The sequence below is a fragment of the Pan troglodytes genome, chromosome 8 (genome assembly GCF_028858775.2).
Source record: "Pan troglodytes isolate AG18354 chromosome 8, NHGRI_mPanTro3-v2.0_pri, whole genome shotgun sequence".
Classification (NCBI taxonomy): Eukaryota; Metazoa; Chordata; class Mammalia; order Primates; family Hominidae; genus Pan; species Pan troglodytes.
Window position 1 is genome coordinate 140,212,420 of NC_072406.2, and position 17,902 is coordinate 140,230,321.

The 17,902-nt window shown below is 52.2% G+C and overlaps 1 protein-coding gene across 14 annotated transcripts in view; it reads left to right on the forward strand.

The window, feature by feature from the left end:
• Positions 1–17,902, forward strand: part of PTPRE (protein tyrosine phosphatase receptor type E) — a 179,429-nt gene that overhangs the window by 148,499 nt on the left and 13,028 nt on the right. For 10 of the 14 annotated variants that reach the window (XM_063782263.1, XM_063782267.1, XM_063782262.1 and 7 more), the window contains 10 exons: positions 1,150–1,240; positions 5,867–5,943; positions 6,607–6,643; positions 8,018–8,115; positions 11,011–11,130; positions 13,073–13,236; positions 14,641–14,776; positions 15,250–15,399; positions 15,757–15,850; positions 17,075–17,151. In XM_063782263.1, coding sequence (XP_063638333.1) covers positions 1,150–1,240; positions 5,867–5,943; positions 6,607–6,643; positions 8,018–8,115; positions 11,011–11,130; positions 13,073–13,236; positions 14,641–14,776; positions 15,250–15,399; positions 15,757–15,850; positions 17,075–17,151 — 1,044 coding nt within the window. The remainder of the gene's footprint in view (positions 1–1,149; positions 1,241–5,866; positions 5,944–6,606; positions 6,644–8,017; positions 8,116–11,010; positions 11,131–13,072; positions 13,237–14,640; positions 14,777–15,249; positions 15,400–15,756; positions 15,851–17,074; positions 17,152–17,902) is intronic. The other 4 variants (XM_063782269.1, XM_063782270.1, XM_063782272.1 and 1 more) reach the window with 1 other exon arrangement.

The window sequence follows — 17,902 nt, forward strand, 5'->3', positions numbered from 1 at the left end:
ACCCTGGACAAATCTATAACACCTCGCTTTGGCTTTCAGTTTCCTCACCCATAAAACGGGGACCATCCTAGTATCACCTAATGATAGGTGAGTTGCGAAGGCTGGGGCAGATGACCCGGCTCCTTCCACCGTACCTGGCGCACTGAGACACTCAGTGCATATTCATGCATGTTACTGGAATCCCAGTGGCCCCGGGTCCAGCCACTGGTCGGGTGTAATGTCAAAGGACAGGACTCAGGGCTTCAAGAGGCTCTTCACACTGTGCATTGTGGGGAGCTCACCTGAGCAGCGAGCAGACGCAGGAGACAGCTGGAGATGACCAGGAATCAGAGGTGGCGGCTGCAGGCAGCAGAAAGAACTAGAATGCAGGCCACCAGAGTTCACGCTCGGTTATGCTGCTCAGAGGGGATAGGGGCCCCGCGGCATTCCTTGCACACCTGACTTCCCTGACTGGGACAAAGGAGTTGGTTAGCGTGGTGCTTCCCAAAGACGTGTGCACTGAAGCCCTGGGGATCATGGTAATGTTCGTGCTGATTCTGTGGGTCTGGGGTGTGGACAGAGCATCTGCATTTCTAACAAGCACCCTCCCGGGAGTGCCCATGCCACTGGTCCACAGAGCACGCCTGGAGTCTTAAGCAAGATCAGGACTGTATCTAAGGCTGTTTCCCGCCCCTCGCCTCCCAGGACCGCTCTATTCATCCTTCAGCCCCAAAGTCACAGCATCCCGCTGTAAACCCTCCGCATGCCTGTCCTCGCTCCCCCATCTCCCGGTTCACAGTTCTGTCGTAGTCAGTTCTTACCAAATCATAGGCGCCTGCTCTAGGCCAGGGTCCATGGGCCCTGAGATACCATGGAAATGCAAAGGCAAGTCTCCGCCTTCATGCAGCATAGGGTCTGGCTGATGAGACCATCACTTTGGCCACACCACTGTTCACCCCACATGAAAGAGCACCCTGGGGAAAGCCAGGGTCTGTGTCTCCTTCATTCTCTGCCCCGTGCCTGGTGCAAGGTCTGAGGCAGAGACGGACTATGGACAGCAGGTAGTTTGCTCCACGTGTTTTCGTTAATTCCTGTGCTCAGTAGGGAAACTGACATGAGCATGGTGCTTGAATCCATCACATTTCATACTAACGCTGCATTTTCTTCCAGTCATTGCCATCTGGACACATACAAGGAACTTTTGAACTGGCAAATAAAGAAGAAAACAGAGAAAAAAACAGATATCCCAACATCCTTCCCAGTAAGATTTTATTTTATGTTTTGCATGATCAATGGTGTTTGCACTAAACTCAGCTTTGCCTTGCAGCTCCCCGTGACTGCAGGCCATTCCTGGTGCTCAGAGGCCCCAGATCAGTCTAACTGCTCAGCATTTGCACCTAGGACTCCAGAACGTTCCTCTTTAGGTGCCCATCTCCCTGCACAGGCCCTGGGTACCTTGGTTGCTCGTGGATCTGGCTGCCAAGCCTGTGCTTACTGTTGGGACCTGGGCTGCCTGGGGCCCAGCGGGTAAGGGTGCTGCTTCGTGGCCATGGGTGCCAGCTGGCAGGGCCCCTCCTGTGGAACTCAGGCCTGGCACCCAGTCTAGGCCTGCCAGTGGCCCTGGGCAGCTCCCTTCCCTCAGACTCAGTGCTTGTGACCACAAGCTGCAAATCCCTAGAGTTGTCTGGGGTCCCGGACCAATGATGAAAATAATAGAATACGAAATGTGCAGGTGGGCAGCAGCTTTGTAGGAAGGCTCTGAATCGACCTGATTTAACCCCAGCAGTACAAGTGGGCATGGGCTGGGGAGCGTGGGTGCCAGAAGGTGGCAGGGCCAGAGAGCAGATGGATGTGTGCAGGGGTGCGTCTCGGTGACCTGCTGCAGCTGGATGGGTCGTGACCTGGGGGCAGCTTTCACAGCCTGTCTTGGTGCCAAGACAAACCCTGTAGGTTCTGAACCGCCTTTGTAAGAGCTGGCCCGGGCCGGGTGCTGTGGCTCATGTCTGTAATCCCAGCACTCTGGGAGGCCGAGGCAGGTGGATCACCTGAAGTCAGGAGTTCAAGACCAGCCTGGCCAAGATGGTGAAACCCCGTCTCTACTAAAAATACAAAATATTAGCCGGGCATGGTGGTGGACGCCTGTAATTCCAGCTACGTGGGAGACTGAGGCAGGAGAATCTCTTAAACCCGGGAGACAGAGGTTGCCATGAGCCGAGATCGCGCCATTGCACTCCAGCCTGGGGAACAAGAGCGAAACTCCATCTCAAAAAAAAAAAAAAAGATCTGGCCCAGCAGCAGGGGGGCGGGGCGTGCAGTTTGGGATCCTTCACCTGGGCCCCTCCCATCATCTGCTTTGCCCATCAGGCTAACAAAATGGCATCCTCAAAGGGCTCCACTAAGTTCAGGTTTAAATCCCGAACCTGCAGCCTCCCCCTGGTCCACAGAGGGAGTCCACCCCACCCTGCCAGGGCCTTGGTGGGATGGAGGAAGGCAGCCCATGTGGGCCCCGGAATGCTGCTCCCTGCTGCATTTTTAGGACTAGAATTGAGTTCATCTGCTCTGTATGTCAGAGCAGCTATGGTCTGTCCGATCTGTGGTCTGTCCAAACTGTGCACTTTTTAGAAATAATTCTGTCCCATTTTACATGTGTGGGATTGATATGTGGTTTTCACAAAACCCACTGTGAACCCATGATCCAGTGAAAACTGGGAGAAATTCATCAAATAGTCTTTCATTCAACACATATGTGTAGGGGTGGCCAAGGCAACACCAGGAAGATGGGTCAGGAGGTCATGTGGTGGCCACACAGCTGAGCCTTGACGGTGGCTCAGACATGGCTAGATGCTGCACCCTTTGGAGAGGATTTGTTGCCAATGGGTAGAAGATATCACAGAAAGAGGGGAGGCAACTTACATGGCTTGAGCAGCTCGAAGGAAAGGAAGGCCGTGGCAGGAGGAGGTCTGAGATCTTTGGAATAATTCGTGTCAAATTTGGGATATTTAGAAATTAGTTTCAATGCTTAATTTATTACCTTAATTGAGTGGTTTTAAGTTGTGCCTTGATTTGCCAACCATATGTGTTAAGAAACTGCTCAGTGCTAAGCACATTCCTGAATTCCTCATTTCTCTCAATCACTAAACTTTCATCCCTTAAAGGTAACATCACATTGTTAATTAAGACTATTTAGCTGGGACCTCTGTGGAAGCAGAATCATAGCCAAGTGTGGGCATTACCTACACCCAGTCCCCTCCTCAAAGTGTGATGGCCCAGGGCAGAGCAGTGGCCTCACCTGGGAGTCCCCCACCTGGAAGAGGCCGGGCCCACCCACTGCAAGTCTTCTCTGAGCCACGTTCTCAAGTCTTCTCTGAGCCGCGTTCTCCAGGTTGTGTTGTGGGAGTCAGTTGGCATTTCCTCCAAGCCTGAAAGTGTAGTCAGATTCAGAATGGGCTTTTCTAGATTCCCCTGTAAGATCTTTCCCCTGCTCCTGGCAGGAGCACCACACCATGGGAACCCCAGGGCCCACGCAGCTGCCCGGGGCTGGGGGACCAGGACGTGGCGTGTCTCACATGGGTGGAAAGATGGGTTTACAGAATGGTGGCATGGAGATGCTGTGGCCTGGCAAGGATCAATGGGGTGGCATCTGGCATTAGCCATCAGGAAGACTTAAGGCTGAGGGGACATTGGGCAGGGAGCTCTCAGGGCTGCTCCACCCGCCCCCGGGGTGACAGCCCCTAGTATCACTTAGGGTGGGACTGAGAGTCACCTGGGGGAGAGGAGAGAAGGGACCCAACTTCCCCAGCCCCTGGCACCTTCCCTGCCTTTCCCAGTCTTTTACCAGAGTCATAAGATGGCCCTTGGCTCTGGGCAGGCATGTGGCCCTGGGGAGCTCTGGGGTCAGAGGTCAAGGTGCTTTGCATGTCAGGCAGGCTTGACTTTTGCCTGTAGAAAGACTACAGAAAGATGGCAAGCTAGGCCTCTTTTCTGGAAAAGTGCCAACAGCTGATAATTTTAGGAAATAATGTTTTGAATGTGAAGTGTGACTTCTTAGAATAAAAAGACAGGAAGCTCTTAGAAACTGCGAGATTCTAAATCTAAGCAGAAGGCTATATTTTACCCTGTGCTTTTCTATAGCTGTCCTCAAAGCGTAAACCATTCCAAATTATTTTCAACTAGTGTTATATGTGTTCAGCAGAGCTATTTCTGCCTGGGCATTGCCAGTCCCTGAGCAAGAGGGTCTCACAGTGAGGTCTGCAGGACTGTAAGTTTGGGGCCTGACTCCCTGGCCGCCCTGTGTGGGCTGTGACTGTCTCTCAGAGCTATACCCGCCCTTTCTCTGCTGGCAGCCCGACAGAGCTGGCTCAGCCATCGGAGGTCGCAGGCCACCAGCCCGTGGCCCACCTGGCAGCCTTCCAGGTGAAGGTGAGACAAACAAGGCATGACCTGGGGGCCGCCCGGCTCCCCATCACAAACGCCACAAACACCACAAACACAACCCACCCTGATCAGAGACTAAGCAGAGAAAGCAGGGAGAGGACCTAGAGTTACTCAGTAATGACTCAGGAAGGAGACCCTAAGCTTCTACCACATGCCAGACTCTGTGCCCAGTGCAGCATAAACGTCCTCAGAACCAGCCTGGTCCCAGCCTGGCCGAGCCGGACGTCCCTGGGAAAGGTCACAGGAGGAGCAGGGCCAGGCCCACAGCACTTTTAGAGGCCCATGAAAACGTCTTCATTTCTCTTCAAATCACAAACAAAACGTGCAAAACCCATTCTGGAGTGCATCTTTTCACTGGCGACCAACCCAGTCCTAAGATAACCTTCTTAATCGTTCTATGGAGGAAAGCTGCAAAGGCAGAAGTGTCTACAACCCACAAAAGTCATGATGGAGCCCTGACGTGTGTGTACACACACACTACATGCACACACACACACACAACATACACACTACACACCCACCGCACATAACACACACACATACACACTCCACACACACACCACACACTCCACACAAACATATGACACACATACCACACACATACACACCACACACATACCACACACTACACACACACACTACACATACACTCCAAACCCACATGCACACATTCACACAGCATACACACTACACACATGCACACCACACATACACCACACACACTACACACATGCACCATACACACCACACACACACACCACACATACATTACACACATACACAACCACACACACCACACTCACTACACACACACCCCACACACAGAGCAGTCCACGGTCAGCCTTCTACCCCGGAAAACTGCTTGTGCAACAGGCTGGATCTACCAGGCACTCCTCACTGTGCTCGCCTTCCAGCTCTGGGGCAGACTCCAGTGGTGGGACTGAGGGTCAGAGTCCCCAGTCCTAGACCCCCACATCCACTTGTCCTCGTGGGGCTGGTGCTCATTTCCCTGGGAAGCCTGGGAGAGTGGACCCAGTTCTCCTGTCCTGGGGCTCTTTTAAGTGCACCCATACTTGGTAACACTGGGGCCCAGTGCAGGGTTCATAAAATACAGCCCTTGCACTGCCAGGGGCCTGGCACGTTCTGCCATTCTTGCTATGTAATGACCCAGCAGCCCCCATCCTGGATGCTGAAATCCTACCCTTGTCGTCATGCCACAGCTGAGACAGTCAGTGTTCACCAAAGCAGGTGCATTCTCTCTCAGGACACTAGTGTTCTCCATGGGAACGTTGAGGAAGAACATCTCTGCCACCCCCGGTGTCGCTGTGAAGCTGCTTTTGCCCTTCCCAGGAGCTGACACTGCAGATGAAGAGACAGCACTGTGATTTCTGGAAGAGACAGCACTGTGATTCCTGGTCCTAATATCTTGGCTTTGTTTGGGTTTTTTTTCCAGATGACCATTCTAGGGTGATTCTGAGCCAAGTGGATGGAATTCCCTGTTCAGACTACATCAATGCTTCCTACATAGATGTAAGTGGGCAGAGGTTTCTTGTTCCCCTGGCCCAGCTGGGGCATGAGCAGTAAGCACTTTCTTGTCTGGTGCCCAGAGTATAAATTGTCACAACCTTTCTGGGCAGTTTGGCCACAAGCACAAAGGGCACGGAACTGCCTGTGCTTTACACACTGGCATCAGCATCTGGGAATTTGATTTCGAGAGACAGAGATGAGCACCGAGGATGTTCACTACAGCATTATGTATATTCCTGACCAAATAGAACAGGGAGCATGGGTAGTTAAACAGATTGTGGTAAAACCATGTGCGGTGGACTATTAGAACTCCATTTGTATTGATCTTTAAAAGATCATTTAATATCAATTATAAAATTCCCATTAAAAATACGACATATAATAAATTGTACATGTTCACCCAATTAGAGGACAGAAATGTCTGCATGTCTGCTTGTGGGTGAGTCTGGGAAAGGTTTGGCAGAAAAGCAGACTAGAGAGGGGACGTATGAAATAGGATTTGTTATTTCTGGAATTGCTGGTGAGTTTTCTTTCCTTCTTAACCTTTTCCTGTGTTTTGCAAATTTTCCATGGTGAATATGTATTGCTTTCCTAACAGCAACACCAACAAATCCTTTCAGCAAAGATAATTCTGAAAAAATATAAATCTGATGTTATTTTTTCTAGGGTTACAAAGAGAAGAATAAATTCATAGCAGCTCAAGGTAAGCTTTTTATTAATTTCTCAACGTATTTTTGGTAAAATGACGTGAATAGCTCTTATTTCCTTCTCTGTATGCCAACAAGACCAAGGACTTATACTGGATTTGTGTGTGTGTGTTTACACCTAACAGACACATTAGATATCCATTCACACAATGGATATGTGTAGTCAGAGAAACACCCACTTACTTATTCCTACATCTATATGGTGTGAACACAGGGCACGCAGTGGCCCCAGCTGCCATTCCAGCATGTTAATAGTTGCATCAGATAACCTTGAATTTCTCTCAGCTGGCTGAGCCCTACATGGCCCCCAAGTTTGGGCGAGAGGTAGTGGGGTGAATAGCTTTTCAGATCAAGGCCATAACTAAGAAGATACTTCAGCTGTGAAAATGTGCCCTTCACCTTGCACAGGGCTACCTTGTGTGTTGAGTACTGAATCCAGCATCACTCCGTTCCACCAGAGGTTGTCATCGGCAGGACCTGGTGTGCGTGCGGTTAGATATCAGTGGAGCTGAAACCAGATTCCTCAGACTTCCTCACTCTTAGGCCAGGAGTCTTTAGGGCAGTGAGCTCTGAAATTCAGTGTACATCAAAATCACCTGGGAAGTTGTTACAAATGCAGAATCTCTAAGAAAAAAGGACACACATGTGCACACGCAGAGGCCATCAGGAATGTGCCCAGCTGGAAACCTCAGGAAACCTGACGATCCTGGCTGAAGCAGATGAACGCATGTGTTTCTCTCTTACCAGCAGACACCCACAGGGAGCTAGCCCACGGCAGGACAGCAGCAGGGCCAGGGGCTTCCTTATCTCCCAGCCCATCCCCCTCAGCACGTAGCGCTTAGCTCGGGGCTGCAAAATAGCCGCAGCTCAGACAGGAAGTGGATAGGGGCAGAGGACTTTCTCCTAGTGACACTTTGTCTGTTGTTCACATCCCCCTCCCGAGGGACTTTAGCTCATATCGTATTGGACAGCACCATGCTGAGAGTGAGATTTTGACAAAGAGGAGGGGATTGGGAATGCAGGGTGAGGCTGGCCAGTGTCTGCCTCTCGCAAGGCTTTCACCAGCTCTCCCACACCTGGCTGTAGACCCAGCCGTCATCTGAACCCTGCTTCTTACCTGTGAACGTCATAACTCAACCTGGGCCCAATTATCTTGCCCACTGAGGAGTTCCTAGCTGGAGTGGGTGGGTGGCAGGACAGGCAGCCCCTACTGGTTCCGGAACGCTTCAGGGCGTGACGTGTGTGTCCCCAACAAGCCTGAGAAGGGAGTGAACAGCTGTCCAGGGGCCAACGGCCAGGGTGCTGGGGCTGGGACCCCAAAGGGACTTCCCTTCATGCCTTTTGACTTCGAAATTGTCCTCTACACACAGGCCCCAAACAGGAAACGGTTAACGACTTCTGGAGAATGGTCTGGGAGCAAAAGTCTGCGACCATCGTCATGTTAACAAACTTGAAAGAAAGGAAAGAGGTGAGTTCCAGGCATCTGGCCCCGGTATCACTTCCTTTCAGCTGCTGCTGCCGGGCTGGGGATGTTCTTACCACTTCCTTTTCCTACTTCCCTCCCTTCCTCCCACTATCACTGCAGAAAAAAAACCCAAACACATGCAGTGGCTTACAGCATTTTCCTCACGAAATAAATCCCCTGTGTCCCCAGCATCTCACTGTTATCTAATCTGTGATAACACAATGACACAAGAGTTTCCTTTTTTTCCCAAGTAAAAGTGGCCCCCGGCTGGCCCCATGGCTCTGCCTGCCTGATGAGAGACATGAATCTTAGAAGTTAGAGTTTTAGGATATTGAGCATGTCATGCGGCAGAGCTCAGACTAGAAATGAACATGATTTCGCGCTTATTATCCAGACTAGAGAAATGCTTTTGGAAAACGTGGTATATTGAAGAAATGTTGATTTGTCATCCGAATATATTTAATTAGCTGTTTCTAATTCAAAAAAGGATGCATGTACGTTATAAGAATTTGAATCATTGACAAAGAAGAAAAGTTGAACTGATTCATTTCCTAGTGTAACAAGTACTCATTAGCATCTGCTGTGCTGGGCCAGCTCTGTCCCAGGTGCAAGGAATAGGGGCTCAAATTCAGGGCTGAGAAGTGGGGGCTGTGGGGAGCCTGGGTGCGGGGGTGGGGTTGAGTGACAGGCAGGGAGCCATGCCATAGGCAGTGAGCTCACTCTCCAGAATGAAAGAAGAACTGGGAGCCTGAGGGACACTTGCCACAGGTGGGGCGAAGTTAGGAGGCTGTGCTTCTGGCGTGTTCTGGCATGAAGGCCCGGTTCAGTGGGAGCCGTGTGTCCTGCCCGGCCCTACTCAGGGCCTGCTGTGTTCTGAGCTCCTCAGTCATCTGCTGGCCTGGCCCCAGCAGTTCCCAGGCATTGTAGCGAGGACTGTGGGGAAGGGCTGCCATTTTTAGATGGGAGTACCAGGCCTTGGGGAGCTCAGCTGGGGCAGAAGATGGGTGGCAGGAGCCCACAGGAAGGGCAGGCTGGGAGGTGCTCTGGTCCCCGCAGTGCCAGCTTACTAATTGCCACCCAAAACACAGGAAGCAGCCTCCAGCCACCGTTTCTGGTCAGGAATAGGATGGAGGCTTTCATTCTGCTCTGGGGGGAGCTGAAACAGGGCTGTGGAGGGCCACCCCTTTGCCCTTGCAAATCTTGCCCTTGTCATGCTTTGTCATGGGGAAGAGTGACAGAGGGAAGTAGGGGATTCCCAGCCCAGGACTCTTCACTCTGCCTGCGCTGTAGCGGCCATGGAGGAGGACACCCACGCGAGGGAAAAGGAGGCTGACCCTTCATCAGGAGCCTCAGGGTCCCGCGTGACCCGTGGCCCATAGGGACCAGTCTTCCTGGGGCTGGTGCTCCAAGCATGAGACCAGCACAGAAGCAGTGGGGCTCAAGGACGCCCTCACTTCCCTCTTTCAGTCATTCTGCCGGAAGTGTCACTGGCGTTTTCTCTCCATCTTCCTCCACAACCTCCTACTGGATTTTTCCACTCCTGTGACTCAGTGCTGGGCTGCTGCCGGGTCCTCATTCTCACCAATTCAGATGAAATCATTTCTCAATAGAGTTCCCTTTTTCTTAATTGCTCACACTTCTGTTGTGGTTTCCTTGGCTTCCACATCCTGGGCTCTGCATTGCAAAACACAGCTGCCCTGGCATCTCATGATCGGGTGGGAGGGAGGCAGAGGGAGGGGGTATAAAACCAGCCACCAACACTGAGCCCTTGAGAGGCTGACACATGATCTCAGTTCCCACCGGAGAGCCTTCAAGGTGAGAAGCTCAGGAGGGACCCCAGGGCTCCCCATAGGGCCAAGACTCACCCAAACCGGGACATGTAGGCATTTGCAATTCCCCTGGGCTGCATCAGAGATGGCCTGTGACCCGCAGCCCCGCAGCCCCGCCCGGAGCCAGGTGTAAGGAGGGGGAAGTTGTCGGTAGCCGTCATAACACAATGATGCTGCTCTCTACTAAATACCAGATGCTGTTTGTTTCATAAGACTGTTAATCCTGGAGGCTTGACCACGAGCTGTGCTGCGCAGGGGCCATTCCCTGGATATACTCTCTGACTACTGTCAGGCTTGTTCCATTCCAGAGATGTTTCTCTGGCAGATGAAGTAGATCTTTTCCCCCTTGAGGTGGGTCCTCATTCACTCGCGAAGTGACGGAGGACACCACCGGGCAGGTGCTGCGGGCGGTGCTGCAAAATGAAAGGGCTCCTGGAACGTGTATTTTGGGTCATTCTTGCTTCAGAGGTCGGGAAGGTAAAGAAATGGGCCTGTCTGTAGCAATGCACCCTCTTCTGCAGACTCCACGGCAGCCTCGTCCCTGCTAGAGAAAAATGAAGATCATTAGACCAATCATAGGTTCATCACTCTTGAACGGCAGACTGGCAGTGGTGCAAATTAACCTTGTCCTTAGCGAACTGAGCAGGAAAAACACAAATTGCTGAATCCAGTGGGAAATGTCTCGGGGGGAGCACCGTCCTTGCCCTCTGGCCTGAGGGTCATTTGGAGTTAGGTGCCCAGCTCTGAAGGCTACAGGCTCAGCATAACTGGTTGATGGTCAGTTAATAAAATGTATGGGATTCGCGAATGAATGAAGAAATGAGACATTGTTGCTGTCTACATCAGAAAGCCTTGGGGCATCCTAGTCATAGTTTCAAGGCTGCTGTTCACCAGTTATGCAGCCTCAGTTTCCCCATTCAAGAGGTCGGCACACGTGAACTTGTTTCTCAGCTGTGGGAGCTGTGTGACTCCAGCTGGTGTGTGTGAGGCCTTCTGTAGTTGGGTGGGGGGATGTCATGATGCATTGCACCCACAGATCTATTTGCTTCTATTAAATTGTTCCGTGCAGGAAAAGTGCCATCAGTACTGGCCCGACCAAGGCTGCTGGACCTATGGAAACATCCGGGTGTGCGTGGAGGACTGCGTGGTTTTGGTCGACTACACCATCCGGAAGTTCTGCATACAGCCAGTAAGCATCTCTAGTTGCTGCCCTTCCAGAAAGATCATTTTCAGAGAGCATCATGCCCAGAGTTAACACCCTTCTGCATTTATGAAGTGCTTTGCTCCCAGCCCGGCACTGTCGCAGCCCTGGCTGAGAGGGTGCAGTGGCCAGGCTGTGATAGGCAGACATGCAAGAGGGCCAAGACACCAGAGGCCGGTGCACAAGGGTCTGCAGGCAGTGCTGGGGGCTCCTAATTCCTAGTGACTCCTCTGGGCCTCTCCAGGAGGAAGACCAGTCATTGGAGGGGTCTGGGGGTGAGGTCCTCCCTCAGTAGCACAGTGACATTTCACACACTGACTGGGAGGTGGGGTTTTTTTCTAACACTTTCCGAATTCTGTCTGAAACCTCGTCGTTATTTTCCACACTTGGGTTCTGCTAGTTCCACCACCCCAAAAGGTTTAAGAGAGAGATCAGTAAAAATATGTGTATGCAAAACAGATGAAATCAAGATATAGAAGAAAGTTTAAAACCATAGAGAAAAGACAGAAGACCATTTTGTCAGGATTTAAAGATAGAGTGATTGGCATAATTAGGTCACAAAATAAGTGTCTGAGGTTCCAAGAAGCCACAGCAAAAAAGGAAAAGGATGAGCTGATTATTCTTATCCTATCCCCTGCTCGCATCTCTCCCAGAAATGTGCACACAGGCGCACACAGGCACCCACATGCACACGCACACACATACTCCCACACACAGGCACACAGATGCACACACACCTACACACAGGCATACACATGCACACACACCCACACACAGGCACACACGTACACATACCCACACACAGGCACACACATGCACACACATACTCCCACACACATGCATGCACATGCACACGTACACCCACACACAGGCACACACATGCACACACACACGTACACAACTGTACAATGCATGCACATTCACACATTCACACATGTGCACACACACCCCCACTCACATGCACACATGCACACATTCACACATGTGCAATACACCCACACACATTCACATGCACACACATGCACACATGCACACACATTCATGCACATGCACACATGTGCACACACATGCACCCACACACGCACACAGATGCACACATGCACATTCACACGTGCACACACATACAACCACACACGCACATTCACACACATACATCCACACACATTCACACATACACATGTGCACACCTGCACACACATTCACACATGTGCACATACACGCACATGGGTGCACACATGCACACACACCCACACACGTGCACACATATGCATACATGTGCACATTCACACGTGCGCACACACACATTCACCCACACATACATGCGCACATGTGCACACATACACATGCATACATGTGCACACACATGCACACATATCTACTTCCAAATACACTGTGTATCACCGTCCGTGATCTGGGCAAGGGAATTAAACTCATGGGCTCTGGGTCCAAAAGCTGAGAGAGGCTCTGAGGGCAGGTCTGGGAGACTCCAAAGAGCAGGCCGACTGCATCATCTGTCCTCCCAAATGTAAGACAGCTTTGCACAAGGAAGGATGTGCTGTTGGTGATTACTCAGCACCACAGGCCTGAGGTGGGACTGTCCAGGCAAGATGGGCCATGGCCGCCCTGCTTGCACGGGGGTCTGTGAGCGCACAGACCAACTTTGGGGATGTGTCTGGCTGCTTGGGCCCTGCCTGACCTGGGCATAGACGGTTGCTGCGGGCCCTGTTCTGTGGCCCCAAAAGCAGCACATGTTCAGAGTCGGCAGGGGTAAGGTCTAGGCTGTCTGGCTCAGGCAGGCCCTCTGTAGATGGGCCCCTCCCCTATGCAGCCCCAGCACAGGGGAGCCCACGGCGGCGTCCTCAGAATGAGATGCTGGGGGAGCAGGGGGAGGATTGTTTCACCCACTCTTGTCTCCCCGCGTCCCCCGCAGCAGCTCCCCGACGGCTGCAAAGCCCCCAGGCTGGTCTCACAGCTGCACTTCACCAGCTGGCCCGACTTCGGAGTGCCTTTTACCCCCATTGGGATGCTGAAGTTCCTCAAGAAAGTAAAGACGCTCAACCCCGTGCACGCTGGGCCCATCGTGGTCCACTGTAGGTACGCTGTGGGGGCCACGGGGCGGGACCCTCAAGGGCAGGCCACAGTGGGATGACTCATCCTCATGGGCAATGCCAGGGGACCAATATCAGGGTGGGCAGAGGTTTGGGCAGGGCTGATGTGAACACAAATGTCAGTGACTGAGCCAGGCCCCAAGAACCCTACAGGAGAATGTTCAGAGAGCCCCCTCTTCATCCCAGTCAATAAAACCCACCAAAGCCAGGAGGCTCCGGTTGATGGTGGGAATGGAGTTCTGGGCAGGTCTGCTTGGCCGCCCTCACCTCTCCCCGGGAATCCCAAGTCACCTCTGGGAACCAAGATGGAAACCAGAGAAAGCCCCCTGGTTTCTACAGGAAGCCCCCCAACAACACACAAGTCGTTATGGAAGAGCACACCATGCTCAGACAGGCCCCCACAGCAGAGTCTTCCAGACCACGCTGTCCTGGAGACCAGGGTCCGAGGACCAGGCTGCCCCTCGCCAGCTGCCACTTCAGCCTCGGTTTCCTCACCTGTGATGGGAAGGACAGCCTCGGCGGAGCCTGTGACTGGCATCTGGGTGGGCTTTGCACAACATGAAGAATTACTCAAATGTACAGCCAAGGCCACCCCACAACCCCCTGTCCACAGAGAGCCCCACTTGTTCCTGGCAGTGATTGGCCTCACCAGGGTATCACTTTGATTAGATACTAAGTTTCCATCTGTTACAGACAGGTTCATTCTGAGTATCGCAGCACTGCCAGGGACAAAAGCCACCTGCACGCAGTGATGCAGACGCTCTGCACCTGTCATGCAGGTTTTCAGGAGAAGCCGTCCAGGAACCCCCGAAGAACGGGCTTTCCCCAAGTCTGAGCAACACTCGCTTGCTGGGGCCAAGCAGAGGCTGGACCCCACCCCACCCACCCTCCAGTGTAGCTCATACTGGGAGGAATTTGCAGGGTCAGATAACAGTAATCTGACAGATGCCACCTCACTTAATGCCCCGAGTCAGATGACTTGGTTTGCCCAGTTTGACAGAGAGGGAGGCCGGATACCAGAGCTGTTGCATAGTTGATCTGAGGTCCCTCTGCTCCCAGGGGGACAGATCTAGGATGCCAATCACACATATAAGAAGAAGACACTGTTTGGTAAGTGAGAAAAATTCTCCGCACAGCCTAATCCGAGGCTTACTGCACCAGCTGTTAATGTGCCTCTTAGTAGAGTGTCGGTGGCTATCAGAGGACCGGCCTGAGATCACTTTACTGAGACCACAGCTCCCTCTGGTGGCCGCACTGTGGCTCTGCTCCTAATTAACCAAAAAAAAAAAAGTTGCATCCAGTGACCTGGGTGCGCAGGCCCCTTCGGGGCCTTTCATTTACTTCGGGAGGAGTGTGACTCACGACGCAGCATCTTTCTCTTTCCCCAAAGCGCGGGCGTGGGCCGGACGGGCACCTTCATTGTGATCGATGCCATGATGGCCATGATGCACGCGGAGCAGAAGGTGGATGTGTTTGAATTTGTGTCTCGAATCCGTAATCAGCGCCCTCAGATGGTTCAAACGGATGTGAGTCATGCCTTCCTCTTGCCCTGGTCTAGCTTCCCAAAGCAAACCTGATGGCTTCGCCACACAGGTGTGCAGGGCCCTGGCTCTGATGGGCATGTGGCAACCAGCCTGGGCCTGGCCTGGCTTCCCTCCCCATAGCCTTCCCTGCCCACGCGTGGGACCTCAGGGACTCCCTCGTCCTCATCTTTCCCTCGTATCCTCATGTGAGATGGGGCAATCCTACTCCCCCACACGGTGCATGTACACAGCGCGTGGCGTGCTCACCAATGTGAGGCTCTGCTGCTACCGTTCTCCTTACTCAAGGGCATAAATGGTCATTATCCGTGGCCGGTACTCTGACTCTTGCCCCACACCTCCTTGTGTTGGCAAAAAGAGAAAAAGAAGAGAGCCGCCCCCTTTGGTCTGCCAAGCTCCACGTGGGCCAAGACTGCAGGGCAGAGTTGAGGGTGTGGGCACCCCTGGCCTCTCTGCAGATGCAGTACACGTTCATCTACCAAGCCTTACTCGAGTACTACCTCTACGGGGACACAGAGCTGGATGTGTCCTCCCTGGAGAAGCACCTGCAGACCATGCGCGGCACCACCACCCACTTCGACAAGATCGGGCTGGAGGAGGAGTTCAGGGTGAGTACAGCTGACCCTCCTCTCCATCCTGGTATAAGCAGCCAAGGGCACGAGGAAAACAGGTGACCATTTAAAGGAAGCCTCTTTCAATCACTTGCCCCTTAACTGACCTCAGAAAAAGCAGGGGCAATACTTGAGCCGTGATTTACAAGGGAAGAAGGATCAGGTGGCTTTCAGAGCCTCATAGCAGCCCTGCTGGGCACACATTTCTATTTCCCAATGCTAAGGAGGCTTCCTGGGTTGGAGAGTGGTTTCCTTTGAGCAGGCGTCCTTGCCAGCAGCACTAGTCCTCGGCTGAGCAATGTGCTCAGGAGTGTCAGAGGTTTAACTGTGTCATTATATCCTTCTCTGCTGCAGAAATTGACAAATGTCCGGATCATGAAGGAGAACATGAGGACGGGCAACTTGCCGGCAAACATGAAGAAGGCCAGGGTCATCCAGATCATCCCGTGTAAGGCACCCGTGGCGTGGCTTGGGCAGGGCTGGGGCGGGGCTGGTGCCGGAGGCTTTCATCCTGGAGAAGCCATTGACCGCTTACCCCTGTGCACCAGGGTCAAAAGCAGGGTGTCCTCTGGCCTCAGGCTAAGGGCTCCTGTGTGCTGTACCAAATGTCAGGTAGAAAAGACACCTGTGAAGCACCAGCTGACCCAGACAGTCCTGCATGGGTCTCAGGCAAGCTGCTTGGGATATGAGCTTGCAGGTGCGGGAGGGCAGCCGAGGCTGATTTCAGGGGAGGGCTTCACAGAAGCTGGAGATTTGCGGCAGGCACGACTTGGGATTCCTTGTCTCCCCAAGCCTGGGCAGAGGCCCGCCTCCCCCTTACACAGAGGGGCCTGAGCCACCCAGCCGAGGCCATGCAGGTGAACTCAGCTGAGACCACCTAGGAAAAGGCTGTGGCCTTGAGGAGGACAAGAAATGGGCCCAGGGTAGAGTCAGGACACTGGTCTGCCACCCAGGTCATGGGAGAGGGAAGGAGGACCTGGCAGGTGTGGGAGGAGTGGAGGCAAAGCTGGCAAGAAGACAGGGCCACACGCAGTGGGCAGGGGAGTGGGAGTCGGGAGGCTCACCAAGTGGGAAAAAGAGAAACTTGAGAAACCCAGCCCAAAAGCAGACTCCACAGGGATCCGAGGAACTAGGGAGGGAGGTGGGAGATGCCCCGCTTGGGAGGAGGGTGTGCCTCATTATAGACGTGTCCTCGACGGAGTCACAGCTCAACAAACACCATCTGGAAACAGCTGTGAGCAGGCCTGCTGCAGCAGGGTCTCCCCGAGCACTGCAGGCGAGTAGAGCTCCCCGGGGCCCTGCCATCTTCAGACTCTGGCCCCTGGTTTTCTGGGGTCCCGGTGTCCTGCTGGCCACCTTAGATTGCTTGCCTGGCCACATTCCATTTACTCCTTCAGTGCAATATTTTTAGTGCTTGTATTTTGGTATGTATTATATCGATTCCTGAAAAATGAAAATGATAATTGGGTTGTTTTCAGAGTTTTCCTTCAAAAAGAAAAATACCCCTGAGCCACTTTAATTATCGTCTCTCATAATGTAAACTTTCCAAAGAGTTGGCTTTACCTAGTGATTTTATTAATAGGATCTATATTTTGCAAGCTTGTAGCAATAGATTAAAGTTAGCAAGGTGGGACCCTTTTTGTAATAACTAAAGGAAGATAATGCTTTGCAGATGACTTCAACCGAGTGATCCTTTCCATGAAAAGGGGTCAAGAATACACAGACTACATCAACGCATCCTTCATAGATGTACGTATGCTGGCCTGGGTTGTGTTTATGCAGATGTGTTTCCTTCACATGTGACCACAGACTTGATTAGCTTGTTTTCACAATGAGAAAGAATTGACATGTTTCCAGAAACTCAGCCATTTTTGTTAGCAGAATTACTTGCTTAAAAAAAAAGTGGCAAGGCACGATGGCTCACACCTGTAATCCCAACACTTTGGGAAGCTAAGGCGGGCAGATCACTTGGGGTCAGGAGTTTGAAACTAGCCTGGCCAATATGGCAAAACCCGTCTCTACTAAAAATACAAAAATTAGCTGGGTGTGATGGCAGGTGTCTGTAATCCCAGCTACTCGGGAAGCTGAGGCAGGAGAATTGCTTGAATCCGGGAGGCTGAGGTTGCAGTGAGCTGAGATTACACCACTGTACTCCAGCCTGGGCAACAGAGCGAGAGCGAGACCCCCTCTCAAAAAAAAAAAAAAAAAAGTGGACTTTGGAAATAGAAGGACATAGACTCGCTGCTAAGTGATTGGCTCTTTTTTCATTCTGCTTTTAATATATAGTTATTTTTCTTTTACATATCTGTTACACACCAATTATATATCCATTGCCTCTGTGCACTTTCTCTTGTGTGATTTCTGCAATGTGTACCCATGTGGACAATACAATTATGTGTTCAGGGCACACAGAGGCTGTCTTCTTGCACAGTGGAGTTCGCAGAAGAAGGGCAAAAGGGGGAATGGCAGCCAAGTGTGTGTTCATATTGCCATTTGCAGA